Source organism: Amphiura filiformis, chromosome 5, assembly GCF_039555335.1.
Source record: "Amphiura filiformis chromosome 5, Afil_fr2py, whole genome shotgun sequence".
NCBI classification, from domain to species: domain Eukaryota; kingdom Metazoa; phylum Echinodermata; class Ophiuroidea; order Amphilepidida; family Amphiuridae; genus Amphiura; species Amphiura filiformis.
Window position 1 is genome coordinate 48,408,810 of NC_092632.1, and position 18,095 is coordinate 48,426,904.

The following is an 18,095-nucleotide window of genomic DNA, read 5'->3' on the forward strand; positions in this document are numbered from 1 at the left end:
TGTGGCTATTGTTTTCAAACAGTTGGGTAAAACAGATTACAATGATATAAAACAAAAGATCGAAATTCTGGAAAATATTTGGAACAGAGGGGCAAAACAGAGGATTGAATAATAAAAGCCAAAAGAACATGACAATCTTTTGCTAGTTTTTCAAACAGAGGGTTAAACAAAAGATTTGGAGAACTTTGTTGCTATTTTTCTAAACAGTAGGATAAAACAAAGAAAGGCAAAGTATGAAAGAGTCAGAACTGGAAATGTTGGTGCTGTTTTAGAAAACAGGAGCAAGACAGGGTAATAATAATTATAATTATAACTCCACCGTGAGAGTGCAGCATCATTTCTGTTTGGCTCTCTGTTTGCAAACAGAGAAGATATTTCTTGCCCTAAAGTGTGAAATATCTCAAAATAAAGAAACACGGTAGCAGATCTGGAAGTTTCAGTCCACGTCTATTGAAAACTGTTTAATGTGCAAAACTTACACTATTTTAATTTGTGGAATCAATCATTTCTAACAGTTAATTTGATGAACCCATACAAAAATGAAAAACAATTTTACTAAAAACAAAAATTCCCACCACAGAATTCCCTTACTTTCCTTGTTTTTATAGTCTGGTAGTAGAAACTGATTGTGATGACAGTGAACAGATTTTTTCTACGTTCAATATCAATGAATATGAGCAACATTTTTATTAATGAACTCTTGATAATGCAAATATAACGTATTATTTATAATGATTTCTTGTTTACTCTCCTTAATGCGAACTGCCCGATAAAGATAGTGAAAGGGATCATCCCCTAGCTATCCGTTTTCTAGACCCTTTAAATAGTAGGACATAACTTTTGAACCAGAGTATTATTGACCAAGCTAAAGTGCATCTAGTATTAGCCTAGACATTACTTATTAAACCCTCCAGCAAACACAAAACGTTTTCGACATCATGCGCAAAAGGTTAGAAATATCGGGTTATATAAAGGGCATATAAAAGGTATAAAATGTTTTCATAACATTTCAAAACATTTTTGATAACCCCTACTGCAAATATTCTAACATAATGTTATTTAAGTGTTGACAAAATATTTGGCAAAAAATATTTTACAATAACATTTTGAAAACATTTTAAAAACATTATTGCAGTGTATTTTCATACAAATCGTTTCAAACGTTTTCATGACCTTTATATAACCCGACAGTTAATGTTATTAAATGTTTTTATCTTAACCAAAACCCAAAATATAAGCTGTTTAAAACGTTTGAAAAATGTTTTTGTGTTTGCTGGGAAGACACCTTTTATTTTTTTTAAACTTTGAAACAACAATGCAATTGCATAATTGTTTTTGGTATAGTCTGTATAGTCCTTCATCAAATGACGAATTGAGTACCCTTTCACTCTAGGCTATCTGTTTTGTAATAGCATTGGAAATATTAAAATATGATGGATGAAAGCATTATGTGTCGACAAGCTAACTTACCGGTACATTCGTGATCTGTCCAACCAAAGACCTGTCACTACAGACCCAAACATGCCTGATATTACGATTGTAAGACCTATCACGCCAACCATCATTTCTTCTCTCTGGAATAATAATAATAATAATAATAATAATAATAATAATAATAATAATAATAATAATAATAATAATAATAATAATGATATATTATTTGGAAAATTAAATTCTTTAAAACTTACGTATAACATAAAATGTCATCCCTTTCAAGCACTCAAGCAAAAAGAACATGTAAATGTTTTTTGTAAAGGTGACTAATTCCAAATGGAATTACCGACAGCGTGATATTGGTAGTCTACAGTGTTTTTATTAATGATAATCATTATGATCATGTAATATATTGATTTCAAGTGAAAGGCCCTATTTTTCTCATGAACATATTGAAATTAGAAGTTCCAACTCGGTGTATTTCCAGAGATATCATCAAAAAACTGCCTAATTAGTCTCAAATGTGGTATATCATATTTGAGACTAATTCGTCAGTTTTTTGATGATTTCTTCGTTAATATACCGATTTGGAACGCCAAATTTCAATATGTTTATGAGAAAAATATGAGCTTTTATCTGATATCAAAATCACCAAAATCCAAAATGTATGAAAATATACTGGGGATTTCAGGAAATGGGAAAACTACTTTGGTTGTTTACAGTGACGTAGCGTCATAGGGGCACGGGGGGGGCACGTGCCCCATTAAATTGAAATTTTAAAAATCCCATAGGAAAATGGCCGAAAAACGGCTTGTACCCCCAATCAGACCCGGTGCCTCCCAATCGGATGACCCACGCTACGCCACTGGTTGTTTACCTCCCTTACACTGAAAATTTATTTTATCTTCATTATTATCATTTCATCAACAACATCGTCATCATGGCGTCGTCGACATCATCATGTCATCATCACCATACTCATCGTAAACAACAGCAACATCATATATTCATCATCATCATCACCACCACTCTCATCATCATCACCATCATCATCTTCACCATTCATCATCATTATTATCACCATCATTAACCTTCTCCTCCTCGCCATAATCATTTAGCTTGGTCAAGCCCGGGGGTCAAGCTAGGGCATCTCTCTTCGTATATCTTTCGATTGTACCAATTGGATATTAAACATGCATAATACCTCTGATTAGTCTCTTCTGCTATTAATAGTACATGGCGCTATGGGCTTGGGGTTTTCATTTCAGTGGAACCAATGTTTTTTTGAATCCTTAAACCTGAAATGATAAAAATTTAATTGGTTCCATTTTTTCCTATGACCCATGTGGTTTCCACGATAGGTCGAAGTTCGCAGTGGGGCCAAAACTTAAAAAAATAGTCCCATCATGTTGTAATATATCTCAAATTGTCCCTCTTATCACTATCACAGGGAATAAAAAGTCAATTGGCATATTTTTCTACGGTGCTTAGTTCAGGTCGAATACCGTATGTCAAATGTCCAACAATTCATACACAGATGTCAAAATTTAAAAATTATCCGATTTCATCGAAACTGGTCTCAAATTACTCCCCTTAACATAAGAAATCTCAAACATACTTAATTCACAATTTTGGTGCCATTTTTATTGCCATGTCCCCCTTCAGAGTTAGTCTAGTGCCATTTGACATAATTACTAAATATTACCCCAGTGCAACATGACATTCGACTTTTTTTATTCCTAGAAATGAGAGGAATAATTTGAGGTATATTACAACATTACAACCCCTCGTGGGAAGCATAGGGGCATATAAAAATGTTAACTAAAATATCACCACATATAGCGCCGTGTACTATAAGCCTAGCCAAAGACAACACTGACACATGTAAAGGGATATAGCCTATTGCGTTAAAAGTAGGCGTATATCATGTGCAAGAAATATCACATTCAACAGTTGCGCATGATGTTCACAGGCTAACTTTGATGTTGACACACCTCAGGCATTATGATATCCGATCCGCATGCAATCGGTTGTCTGAAAGGTACCACTTCAGCTAGTTCAGTGGCACTCTATAAAGCTCGAATGCTATTAGATGGTCCTCTGAGCTGACAAGTGCTTGAATACTTGAAAAAGTGGGGAATCGAAAAGAGTTGATATTGCATAATATATGATGATATTTTATGACATGTATCCTATAGACATGATTATAGTGTTTCCGGAAAACTCAAAGTAGAAGCCATGTACCTCTCGTTTAATCCATTTGGACGAATCAACCCCATGAACTTTCCGACTTGTCAGCAAGTAGCCATTTTGAGATATTTTCGACCTAAATTTTGATATCAAATGACGGACCCATTTTCAAGGAATCCATGGGAAATCGCATAGCTTCCCAGCAAACACAAAACGTTTTCGACATCATTCGCAAAAGGTTATAAAAGGTTGTCAGAAAACGTTTAAATGTCGGGTTATATAAAGGGTAAATTAAGAGTATAAAACGTTTTCATAACCTTTAAAAACATTTTTGATAATCTACTGCTCAGCAAACAAAAATGTTTTACAGAAAACGTTTAAATGTCGGGTTATATAAAGGGTATAAAAACGTTTTAATTACATTCCAAAAACATACTTCAAAACTTGAAAAAAACCATTCGAAACAGAATGTTATTTTGGGGTTGAAAAATATTTTGCAAAAAATGTTTGCCCAAAATATTTGCAATAACGTTTTAAAAACGTTTTCATGACCTTTATATAACCCGACATTTAAATGTTATTAAAAGGTTTTGAAAAAACATTTTAAGAACATGTCTGTGTTTGATGGGTTCAAATATTTTAACACAATGTTATTTAAGTATTGACAAAATATTTAGCAAAAATGTTTTCAAAAATAGTTTACAATAACATTTTTTGAAAACATTTAAAAAATATTGTTGTAGTGTGTTTTCATACAAAACGTTTTAAAACGTTATCATGACCTTTATATGACCCGACATTTTAATGTTATTAAAATGTTTTTACCTAAACCAAAAGCCAAAATATAACTTATTTCAAACGTTTTTAAAACGCTTTTGTGTTTGCTGGGTTGCTTGCTTAAATCAACAAATGGATTTATCCTGAAAGCTTGATGGAGAATGCTCCGATAACTGACAACCTCATCCCCACTTTTTCTCTATCAAAATTGAGATTTGGTATCATTGGAAGCTCCACAAGTTCCTTATACAGCGATTTGCTCATTCGTTATATATTATTAATATTATTTCACCATTTTGAGTCATGCATCCATAGGAAATCACATAGCTTGCTAAAATCAACAAATGTCTTTTAACATAAAAGCTTAAAAGAGGATAGTTCGATCACTGACAACCTCATTCCCACTTTTCTCTATCAAAATTGTGATTTGGTATCATAGGAAGGTCCATAAGTTTGTTATTGACTCTGTCCAAAGATGTCAGGTCTGAAAGATGTTTCGTTTGGATCATAAAAGCCCTAATGAGTCTAAATTGAGTGCACCCATTTATTATTTCCATAGTATTATAGCCAAAGTACACGATGCAATTTCCCTAAATTGCCTGTTGCAGACAACCTCAGAGCATCTAGAGTCTATGAATTGAGACAGCTAGTGAAATGTACATGTTTGGTATCCTAATGTCCCTGTTTACTTGTCTACTGTGCAAGTCCAGACTGTATATCAAATATGTCAAATTATGCTTTACAGCCGTTTTTCTCAATGGGATATTTCAGAACATAACGGGTTAGGAAATATAGAATATCTTCCCAGCAGAGCACATTGCAACATGATTGTGCGGATTTGCGCCGTGTATTTTGGAAGCTTCATGCCGTAATCTGACTGTGTGACGATAGCGTAATGTATTCTGGTGGCCCCTCTTATAATTATACTGCGTTATGGTAATGAACATTATGGTTTAAGTTGCTACAGATGTATTTTATTCCTGTAGCCAGATTTGATATGTGGCTATACAATGCAACAATATATCCAGGTCAATCGTTGTGAGATGAGAATTGAGACAGTTAGCATGGCTAGTGAAACTATTCCAGTGATCCTACTAGGCTAATCATGTATAGATGTCTGTGGTAGACAAGACTGTATATTATTAATTATGTCAAGTTTATTACCCCTGTTATTATAAAATACACAATGTCATACTTTAAAGCTAATCAAGAATGCAAATGTATCACAAATCTGGACCGACTGTGTTGAGACATATGCCCGGGCATATGCCATGCCGTGTAATAATAGCTCTAATAATTATATAAAGAATCCACACAATGATACAATGACCTTTTTGCAATCGTACCATACGACTTGCTAATCACCATGCTACTTACTAATTAATGTAAGATTGCTGATAAGACATGTAGTAAATCAGTTTGTGGTAGTCAGCGTTGTCTGAGATGTTCTTAGTAAATAATTTCCACAAATTGAAATCAATATTTTGCTTCCCATCTGCAAATGTTACATGTTCCGAAATATATTACAAAATAACGTTGTTCACCATATTCATATTTTAGCCTTGTCAGAACACCCTTTATCATGTTTATCATGTTAATATGAGGGAAATAAATAAAATTCCAGAGCTAAATCAATCGAATGAAGGCCTAACGTATGAACATATTTTTTACTAAAAATTTACATTTGTTGGGGACCTGATTGAACCATCAAAGGATGAAAAAAATAAACCGACCCACAGCAAAGAGCTAATCAGTACGATACAAACAATGAAAATGATTTTCTTGTGGTCATGATTAAGCTGAAAATGTTCCATTTAAAACGGGTTTAATTATTTGAATGGATTTGAATATTTTCCGTACAACGATTATGACTGGGAAGACATTATCTATTTCCTAACCTTTTATGTTCTGAAATATCCCATTGAGAAAACGGATGTAAAGCATAATTTGACATATTTGATATACAGTCAGGTCTTACACAGTCACCTGACAGTAGGCAAGTAAACAGGGACATTAGGATCCGGATTAGGATACCAAACATACATTTCACTACCTGTCTCAATTTTAATCTCACAACGATTGACCTGGATATATTGTTTCACTGTATAGCTACATATCAAATCTGTCTACAAGAATAATATACATCTGTAGCAACTTAAACCATAATGTTCATTAAAAGAACGCAATGTAATTATAAGAGGGGCCACCAGAATACATTAAGCTACCGTTACACAGTCAGATTTTTTTCCCATGAAACTTTCATGCACATAGTGCTCCGTGCAATGCCTCTTGTAGATAATTCAGTTCAAGATTGCAGATGTATCACAAATCATCGAGCTTCATCGATTGTGTTTAGCCACATATCCATGCCATGCCGTGCAATGATTATAAAGAATCCACAAAATGATACAATGACCTTTTTGCAATCATGACATACCATACACTACAGCTCCATACGACTTGCTAATCACCATGCTACTTACTAATTGATATAAGATTATAATCAGAGTTAACCAATTTGTGGTAATCAGCATTGTCAGAGATGTTCTTATCAGTAAATAATTTCCCCAAATTGAACAGTGTTGAACTTTCGCTTCCCAAGTTACGAAAGGCAGGATACAAGGTTGGTCTTTCCACAGAGTCTTAAATTAGCTGCTGATGGAAGTTAGTCGTGGATGGTATTGACATGGAATGATAGAAGCTCTGGTGTCCATACATACAGGAGTTTCTTCCAAGATGTATCTACTTGCATGGCAGAGTCCCATCTGAGCCACTGTCCTTGATTGGCACAGCCATAGAGGTACACAAGCATGTCATCTTCATCTACGTCTTTTACCAGACTAGTGAGGCATTTCCTGTGTTCTTGGGGTTTCATGTCTTTTAATAGTTTCGGGTTCTTTTTGAAACCAAGGTCTGCTGTCTGTTTGACCTCTGCACATCTCATTCAGTATTAGATGTTGCTCTCTTTGTTCGAGTTCTCTGACTCAATTCCACCATGATTGCTTTTCTTTTCTTTGGAGGCAGTCTTTGTAGAGAGTCTGCGTTTTATAGAATACTTGCAGAAATGGTGCTTGATGACCTGCATGCATTTATCAGAAGTGGTGAGTCTTTTAAAGTGAAGCCCGTACGTCTTCCTGCTTCTGTATAGAGCACTGTTGGTGGTACATCTGCTTATTCCTGCCCATCTTTTCAAGTATTTGGTGCAGGTTGCTTCCAAACTCTCGATGTACGTAAGTTGTAGATGATAAACTCCCGTGTCATTTTTGGTAGAATTGCATTATTATATATCCACATCTTCATGATTTCATTGAGTGGGGTTTTGTCTGTCTTTATCAGCATGTCTGTTAATTTCTGCTCTACAGACTCTCTGATTTCCATATCCTTCAGATCTTTGAAGATAAGCTTGCCAAATCGCATGGGCTGGTTGTGTACATACACAGTCTCTTCTCCATCTATTGTCAACTTTGGGTCGTATGTCACATATTGGATTTTATGTTCCTCTTGATTTTGTTTCTTATTTGGGACGAATCTCTTCATGGCATGGAATCGACATTTGCTTGGCTTTGCCTTCATTGATCGAGCCCACCTCAGGAAGTCATTAATGGGTTTCTTGCAATTAAAGTAAGGTCATCAGCATACGCTTTGGCTGAAGACTGCCAAGAATAGGATGCTAGATAGTGGGCATCCCTGGAATACTCCTAAGCTGTTGTCCACTCCTTTGTCTTTACATGGATGTAGCTTTCATCATAGTGGTTAAAGATCATCTTCCTGATGTGGTCGGGAACAGGGTACCATTCTAATGCAAACTGGATGGGGTTATGTGGCATGGTGCCATAATAATGCATTTTGTAGGTCAAGCCACGTTGTCACAATCGGTTTTCCATTCTTTTTTGGCATCTTGGAGTATCTCGTATCTCAGAAAGGCCCTCAGTATGTTCTACACATCCTGATATTTTCTCCATGAACCCTTTCTGGATGGATTTGTTAATATATTCGTTCTCAGTCAGGTAACTTATGGTCCTCTGAGCTAGGTCCCATTATATTACTAATATTTTAGTTAACGCTCGTTTTAATAGAGGCACGTCCAAATTGTTTTAGCGGCGAACCCCAACCGACTCTAAAAAACGCGGACACACACATTTTTATTACTTTAGCCACAAAATTGTTCTCGATCCCACTGGTTTTCTTTCCAAACATAATAGAATAAGGTATTTTCAGTTTCAGTATTTATACTTTGAAAATCTAGTACTGATCATCGGATTATATCCATATTGTGCGTATTTCTTTGGATTTTTATATTGCGTACTTGGTTGAGCTCGCAATTTTGCATTCCAAATTGTGCGTATGTTTTTGACATATCCGGCCATTACAGAAAACAACTGAAACATTGATTCCTTTAGAAACAAGACAGTAAAAAACACGATCGGATACGTTACTTATATTAGGGGGCCTAGGGGCTAAATAACGTGGCGTGGTAAACTAATATTATTTTCTTCCATATTCCTCATAATAAATCAGATACAAGTGAAGTGCGAGGTGAAGTGATACACATTAATAGATGATGGATAGTGTGACACTGTCATTGATATTGCGGGGAAGACTATGTCATTAATTGTGCGAATACTTTTACAAGCGAATTGGGAAAAGGAATTTTGTTATGTATGTACGTCAGAAGGTGTTATGTTCATGGATTGCACAACTAAAGGAAACATTATTTGAATCTCAAAGAGACATTTCAAATTTATGTCATTTCAGAACCGTTTGGTACAGCACTGGAGTTTGTGGGTATAGAGCAATCGCAATAACATGAAATTAACATGAGAAGGGTTCCCAGCAAATACAAACCGTTTTAAAGCAAAGATTAATATGGTTGGTTATAAAGGGTATAAAACGTTTAAATAACATTCAAAAACATTCAAACATGTTATTTGATTGTTGACATTTTATTTCATAACCCGACATTTATGTTATTAAAATATTTGACCAAAACGTTTTTAAAAAACATTTTTGTGTTTGCTGGGATCACATTCCAGTAACATACGTCATCACACCTGTATTTGCATCTTCCCTCTTTCCCTCCTTTTTCTAAAGCCCCTCATCTTCCTGCTCTTGCTCCTGCTCCTCCTCTTCGTCAAACCCTCGACTTTTTCTCCTCGTCGTCGTTATCATCCTATATTTCTCCTCCTCATTATCGTTGTAGTCGTCATATGATCGAACACAAAGTGCATGCTTTTCAGTTTCATATTACGAGATATTGTAAATTACCATCGAATACGGAGCGCCAAAATATAATCTAAGAACAAAAAAAAATATATATGAAAAATGTCTGACGTTACCTACCGGAAATTCCGATAATACAATTTGGTTGAGTAGAGTTGAAATTGCGTAGAAAGAACCAACATTTACACCTGGAAAAGAAGAAAATAAAAGTATACATTATCCTTCCATTTCAGACAAATGAATATAAATTTGTTTAAATCAAGGCATTTGATAATTACGTGTCATTAAAGTATTGCAGCATTAATTTTGAATGCATAATGTGCTTGGGTTGTCTAGAGTTTCCCTCAGACTTACGATGCATTGTATGTACCCCACATAACTATTCCAAAACAATTTACATGTTAGTGTTACGATGAGTTACCCTCAGACCTACGACGCACTATAACTACCGCACAATATAACTCTTCCATAGGATTTCAGACCTAAGACGCATCGTAAGTACCGCACATAACTCTTCCATATGACATGTTAGAGTTACGAAGGGTTACCCTCAGACCTACGACGACGCACTGTAAGTACCGCACATAACTCTTCCATATGATTTACATGTTAGTGTTACGATGGTTACCCTCAAACTTACGACGCACTGTAAGTACCGCACATAACTCTTCCATAAGATTTACATGTTAGTGTTACGATGGGTTACCCTCCTACGATGCATCGTAAGTACCGCACATAACTCTTCCATAGGATTTACATGTTAGTGTTTTGAAGGGTTACCCTGAAACCTACGACGCACTGTAAGTACTGCACATAAATCTTCCATAGGATTTACACGTTAGAGTTACGAAGGGTTACCCTCAGACCTAAGTTGCATTGTAAGTACCGCACATAACTCTTCCATAGGATTTACATGTTAGAGTTACGAAAGGTTACCCTCAGACCTACGTTGCATCGTAAGTACCGCACATAACTCTTCCATAGGATTTACATGTTAGAGTTACGAAGGGTTACCCTCAGACTTACGACGCCACGTAAGTACCGCACGTAACTCTTCCATAGGATTTACATGTTAGTGTTACGATGAGTTACCCTCAGACTTACGACGCACCGTAAGTCTTAGCTAGTCTTTTAACCCGTGGAATAAAATGTTATTAAAATGCATTGGATTGAGTGTTTGTTTCTCCATTTTCATATCATTCTGATAATGTAATCTGAGATGCGGCTATTCTTTCTCCACTTTGATATAATATTATCTGATAATGCAATCCGAGATGTGGGTAAAGCGTAACACATAATATGGTGTACTATACTATCTCTACTCTCTCAAGAGTCTAGTGTTGACATGTGTTCTAGTAAGGGCATCTGGGAAGTGCATACGAGTCTCTTCCCTACTTGAGACAAGGATTGCCGTTATTAAAAAACACATTGTATAAGGGTTACACTTTTAAGTCTCTTAGGCACGAAATGCTTTTAAAACACTAAAGTGGGGAAGTCCACCCAAATATTTAGCTTTGTTCGGGTACTTCGGGCCGCTGTTTTTTTTCTGAATCTTAGTTCGTTACATTTTTGCCGCAGCCGCAACAGCAAAACACACACGCAAGACGTCGAACTATAAGAGTCTGAAATATGCTCATCTGTCGCTCTTATGCGAGATTTTATTCCTCGGTTATAACTGTAAACAAGTCAATAATTCTTGAACATACTTTCATTAAGGGTAGACAAGGTATTGTTGGTCGAAGCAAGCTAAAAGTCGATTTTCATTATCTAGATCAATATATTATTAAAAAATAACACATTGATGTTTTGCAAAAGTTTATTCTACAAATCGTATACTTTGCAAACTTGCTTAATTTATTGTTGTTAATGAGTTATGTACGTTTTACAAAAGTGTTGTTGTTTCAGCCCTCTTTACAACGTAACTCAAGAACCGCAGCACCTATAAAAGTATATCTGTGATATTTTAATTCTTCTACACACTCGCTATGAATTGAGCAATGCAGTTTTTGCCAAAGCTCACTACGATTCGTAAGATGCTGTGAACTACCAAATCACAACAGTTTAAAATAATTAATAACCTTAAAGACCCATTCAGTGCTAGCTGCAAACATTTTACAAGTTAGTCTTCTAATGGCGATTAGATGTAGAACTTACCATAAGTAATTACAAGTAAAACAAAGCCAACATTCATGAATAATGATGTAATAGATTCGGCATATGTTCGTTTACACATAGATATTTGGGCTCCAAGTTTGGCATGACTTGGTGGTACGGGAGGCTTGTCTTGATACACTGGAAACATAGAAAAAAAGAAGAGGGAAAAATATATGAGTAGAGTGAACAAGACAACGTTAATGATGATTATCAAAATAAATTGCAACTTTTGTTGTTGTAATAATAATATTATTAATATTTTGTCAGATCAACAATAGTTAGATGTCTCTTTTACAGTCATTTTAATGCCACTTTTCTCCAAGAATTATTAAATTCAGTGCCAATGACACTCCGGTTTTTAACCCTTTAACCATGATGACTGATTTGTTATCTACAGACTGATAAAGTTATTATTACGAAATATTTCCGACGTGATGGTCATATTTCCGACGTGATTAGCTTTGACAGCATTGTTCGTCAACCTAATCACCCCAAATTAATTAATTAAGTAATAAATTAATATTACTGTATTATCATATGATATAACCAAGCTGCAGTTGATATCCTATGAAATCTTTATAATGTATAGCTAGACGTGTATTGACTCAATTATCGCTTCCGTAATATTGTATAAAAGACACATTTGGATTTAGTGATCACATCTAATGTGATCACAAAAGGAAAACACATATCTTGCATGAGTCATTAATTATGGGAGGATAGGTAGGCCACTTTAAGAAAAAAACCAACGCCACTTTTTTGAACTTCTCCAAAAATTATTTAAAAAAACAAATGCAGTGTCAATGACACTCCGTTTTTTAGACTTCATCAAAAGGAAAACACACAAACAAGGAAGATAACATACATGTCAACATGTAGACCTACAGACGCACCCCACAGGACAGACGCATATATAACCCAGGATCTGTGATATAACACACCCACCCCTATAGACTACACCCACACACACACACACCCATCCAACTCGCGCAGAAAATCACTTGACAAAGATTAGAAAATAGTTCAGGTATGTGTTGTAAACATTAATGTGTAAATCTGAATATTCAGTACTTACCCATGAATATTAAAATGAGAAGGAACGAAGTGATAAGAGCGGTACCAAGGAACATCAACTCCATATGATGCTGGACATTTTCATTATTTGGTACTAAAATGGGAGGAAGAACAAATCCAAGTGCAACACCGAGCTGAAAAGAATAAAAAACAAGCAAATATAATACTTATTTGTAAAAAAATCTCCTGATTCAGTAATCATAGTAGCAGACTGTTTAAATGTGACACCTAAATATTGTATCAGAATATTTCGAACTTGCCAAGAACTTTTGGTTTTTGGCCCCCACACATATGTGGGGCTTATGTTATCATCCAGATGGTTGTCTGTTTCTTTGTTTGTTTGTTTGGCTGCCTGGTTGTCCGGGCGGAAGCAAATTCATTAATCCTCACTGCAGCTCCAACGCAGTACCCGATCAACTTCAAACTTGGTATGGGGATAGGATGTGGTAGCCTGATGTGCTGTATAGTTTTGTGTCATATTATTTGCATATTTATGAATATTAATGAGCTTATTTGCATAGTTTGCCTAAATTGTCATTAATCCACTCTGCAGCTTAAACGCGATAACCGATCAACTTCTAACTTGCTATAGTGATAGTATATAGTGGCCTAATGTGCTGTATAGTTCTGTGGCATGTTATTTGCATATGATAATGAGCTTATTTGCATATTGCATATTACTTTTATTCACAAACCTTTGTTATTTACATACCTTTGTGTGGGGCCACCTTAATTACGAACCGCGTAATTCTAGTTTTTAACTACTGTCTGTTCAATTAGCTTAGATTCCGGTATTTTTAAGATATTTGAAAACATTGTGGTCAAAGTCATCAAAGAAAAGTGTTAGCACAGCCTTAGACCCAACGTGATTTATACTTTTCAAATTCCAAAGTTCAATTTAAAACCCCATTTCTTTTCAATTTTGGTCTTTTCCGCGATATTTTTATAACAAGCCGAAGAACGTCGGGTACCATAAACTTTTTTGAATCAATCCATTTAATGCAATGGGGATGATTGTCATAATAATTGCGCTGAGATAGTATTTATGCGACCATCCGCATCAGGAAGTATTGTCCAGCAAAATAGCTATAGGCCTATTTGCCAGTAATTCGTGTTGAAAAATTAGTTATTATAAAAAAATTATGAAGATGAACTAAGGTTTTCAGAATAGGCGCAGCTTATATAAATACATTCCTTGCGTGTTTATTTATTTATTTATTTATTTATTTATTTATTTATTTATTACATTATATTATATTATAGAACTACACATATATTTTCAATTTGTTATTGGAAACAAAAGAAATGTTGTACAAGAAAATATTATTTAAAACAATGACTTAGGTTACCGAAAACAATTCTTCTAAAGTCACTTTAATATCTGAAAATGTAAAGCGAATGCTGAAATTCTTGGTAAGGAATCAGGCCTGGAAAGAATGATGGTATTAAACAAAACTTAATTTGCATTGTATCGATGAAACCAGTTGAAATAAGAAAGAAATGAATAATTTTAATGTCATTGTTTAGGAAAAAACAATGCTCGGAATAATGTTATGCATAAACGTAATAGCGCATACCTCACGGAGCTTCAACTAATTTCGTGCAAAAACCGGTGGACCATCATCACCTATAGACCCTATTCAATAACCGGAACGGTATAACAATTGAAATGACAGGACAGATTGGTGGACAGATTTTTTTGCTAAATTGGATAGGGTATATGCCCTAAGTTGAGAATGGACCGTCCCACTGGATTTGTAAAAAGGTCGCGAACCCTTTTGGTGGACCCAAGAAATTGTCTAAAATGAGGCAAAATTGAAAAGAAATGGGGGTTTAAATTGAACTTTGGAATTTGAAAAACACTTTTCTTTGATGACTTTGACCACAATTTTAATTTTGTCAAATATCTTAAAAATACAAGAATCTAAGCTAATTGAACAGACAGTAAGCAAAGTAGATTTAAACTGTCATTCAACACAACCATATATTGAGATAGTTACCTCAATATTTCGATGTGTACACAACACACATCCTCATCAGGAGGGTTCCAATGATGAATTCATGGAGTTGAATGTCCTGCTCTCGACCATTGATGTCCTTTCTATTGATCGGATTAGGTCATTATATAATGAAGGGAGCTCAAGTCATTGATCACGGTTGAGCGCTGGAATGATGCTCAGTGGCGTAACCTAGCTCGAGATACTCTAGCTAAAATACAGGTTTACATTTACTATCTTACATTATCTTGCTGTATTTCAGTTAGAGCTCCAAACGACAAGCTTCCGGGTTTTTTTTGAGAACAATACTGTTACGTAAGATGAAGAAGAAACCCACCTCGGAGCCCGCCCTATTTTCATTGTACTTATTGCAATTTGCCTCCACACATTACGTAATCAACACAAAGCTTTTGTGAGGATTAGTGAGTGGATAAGAAATTGACAGTGGAGGATACGAAGGACACGCCGATTGTTAGTTGTCAATCATGAATTGCCGCAACGTATTAATATTTTACTGCATGGCATTCCGCAAACACCAAGACAAATTATGCCGTATTTTTCCAAAGATCATCTCATATGAAGTAAGCTGAATGCGATCTGTACTTTTGTAACATTCCGATCGCTTGAAAACACGTGAGTTCATGGTTTGTAAACATAATTAGCATAGACACAAATGAAATTACGATGCAATACAATGCAATTTGAATGCGCAGCAGATCTATAGAAATAACGTTGCCCGGTTTTATGCAGAATTAGACCCTGTCTGGCGTAACCAGACCTGTGACCTTCCGGGGTGCAAGATTTAAAAATTTCACAATTTCTGATCAAAAGTTGTAGTATTTATGTGCGAGCCAATTTTTTGCATATTTTTTGCTCTTCTGCCCAGTTTTTTTTTGTGTCGGGGGGGGACCGGGGGGCCACTCACATAATTGGTCTGTACGCATGCGTGAAAAAAAAAACAAGGAAAAGGGGGTGTTTTTTTAGGCAAGGCGAGTTACGCGAGTGACGCACTTAGGGTCTAAAAAACACTGATTTTCAAGAATAAGGGTAGTTTTCTGAAACTGAACAACTTGTTTAGGGTACCTTTTCAAATTTTTGGTAAATTACGAGTCCGAAAAGGGTACATTTTTTCATTTTTACTGGCCAAAAAACTTGTTAAGGGGTAAATTCTATATTAAATTACCTTATTAAGGGGCTAAATTTGCTGATAGGGTAAAACTCGTTTAGGGGGTGTTTGAAAAAAATTTGGTCACGCATGCGTACAATATCATATTTGAGTGATCCCCCCGGGGGGGAGCAGGTCCCCCCCCATTAGTACCAATCTGAGCACTACCTTCATGATCTGAGCAACTTTAAAAACAGGCGATTTATTCGTGCTACCTATTTAAATCGCTGATTCAGAAAATCTAATGAAATCAGACTTTTGTATAGGTGTGCTAATGTACTCAGCAAGTGATACACCAAAATCTAACAAAGGTAAAAGAGCACAATTTATTCAATTTTGGAGGAGTCTGTCCGTGCGGACACATGTAGCAACACAGGCCACTTGACATGCGACGTCATTGCCCGGCAGTATTATGGCAATTTCCATTGTTCTTTGCCCTGCAGTGTGCGTATACATCGTAGTTTGCTCAGGGCACGTGCATTTTAAATCGACCCACCACATTTCATATAGTGCAAGAAAGCCATTGAACAGTGTAGCGGATTGTTCAAGCATATCGATAGACCAGTCCCTCGCCTTTGCCACTTTTGACATTTTCGCGCATATCAAGCTTGCATTGCGTAAAATCGACTTTCACGATTAGCAATCAATTGCATTTTTGCTTTTCAGAAAAAAAATTAAAGGGGTCATGGCATAAATGCGATATGCACTTGAATAAGTAATATCTTGGATAACAAAAAAAAACTTTACTTGGTGTCTTTCCTAAATCAAGTTCAAACGCTATCCTCGATTTTACTTCGGTTTTTCGCCAACAAAAGCAAATTTTTATGTTTTTCTTTCACTTAATTGACATTAGTAAATAAATAGAATGATGTTTTTCAAAATCATAAATTAAAATACCACTACAAATACCCCATTGTTTAAAATTACCCATCTTAAGAGCACCGACCAGATTGTTCACGATTAAACTCAATTCAGTCACTTTTGCTACACTAAGACACGAAAGTGGCCCAAGCTGTTTTAGGACCATCATGTACTATCATGACTATTGGCCATATCTTCACTTGCCGACAACCGATTTAAAAAAAATTGTAGTAGCTTAAGAAATTACCTTGACGACCAAGTAAAATTCAATACAATCAATAAGTGACATGTCTGCCTAATACTATTTTCTAAAAATTATTTTTTTGGTTACAACCTGTAATGCCTATTGTGGCCCTACTGCAAACATGTATTTGCCAATATCGGTCTTATTTACCATGTTAAATCTGAGACTAATATTAGTCCAAATCAGGTTAAATAATGACCATATGTTCCTAAACGTTTTATGACTGTTGTTGTAAATTTAATAAAAGAAAATGCACACAAAATTACGTCCACGTTAAGTATATGCAATTAGCAGGATAATTATCATATTTACCAAGTAAGCGTCAATTTGGTAAATGTGATAAAAATAATTACTTGCAATCGCATCCGTTTCAAATATGTTTTTTTTTCATTAGAACCTATGTATCCTTTTCCACTTTGTTGTTGTTGAAATTTTGGCCGTATATAATCTGTATGGCCAAAAAGACAACTGATGAGAATTTCTTGTTCCGAATCTTGGTCTTGCCTAGTACTATATAGTACCGAACGCTTTGCTCTCAATAGGTATGAATAAATAATGATTGTTCACTGCAAGTAAATAATCCAACGAGTTGCCCGTATCTGATTGATTGTTATTTTGCTAATAACATTATTACCTCATATTGAACTTGGGTGAATGAACTACTGATATGGGTTTCAATACCCTGGATGGAAGAACTGTAATAGTCTTCATGTCATCATTAGTCATACCTTATTTATCTCTTAATTTATAATTTACTTTCATTAACGCCAGGAAGTAATAACCTGGCTAGTTGTTAATTGATAAAAAAGGAAAAATAAATGTCAAAAACACATGCCTAAATGGTCATATTCAAAACCAGAACTAACGTTAATTTTTACTTTGTTACCAATTCCTCAGATAATCATCATCATCATCATCATCATCATCATCATCATCATCATCATCATCATCATCATCATCATCATCACCACCATCATCA

At 35.3% G+C, this 18,095-nt stretch overlaps 1 protein-coding gene across 3 annotated transcripts in view; it reads right to left on the minus strand.

The window, feature by feature from the left end:
* LOC140153282 (choline/ethanolamine transporter flvcr2a-like) overlaps nucleotides 1–18,095 on the minus strand; it is a 124,085-nt gene that overhangs the window by 26,494 nt on the left and 79,496 nt on the right. For all 3 annotated transcript variants that reach the window (XM_072175986.1, XM_072175985.1, XM_072175984.1), the window contains 4 exons: nucleotides 12,851–12,983; nucleotides 11,776–11,913; nucleotides 9,742–9,809; nucleotides 1,471–1,574 (listed from right to left, as the gene is read on the minus strand). In XM_072175986.1, the coding sequence (XP_072032087.1) occupies nucleotides 1,471–1,574; nucleotides 9,742–9,809; nucleotides 11,776–11,913; nucleotides 12,851–12,983 (443 nt within the window). The remainder of the gene's footprint in view (nucleotides 1–1,470; nucleotides 1,575–9,741; nucleotides 9,810–11,775; nucleotides 11,914–12,850; nucleotides 12,984–18,095) is intronic.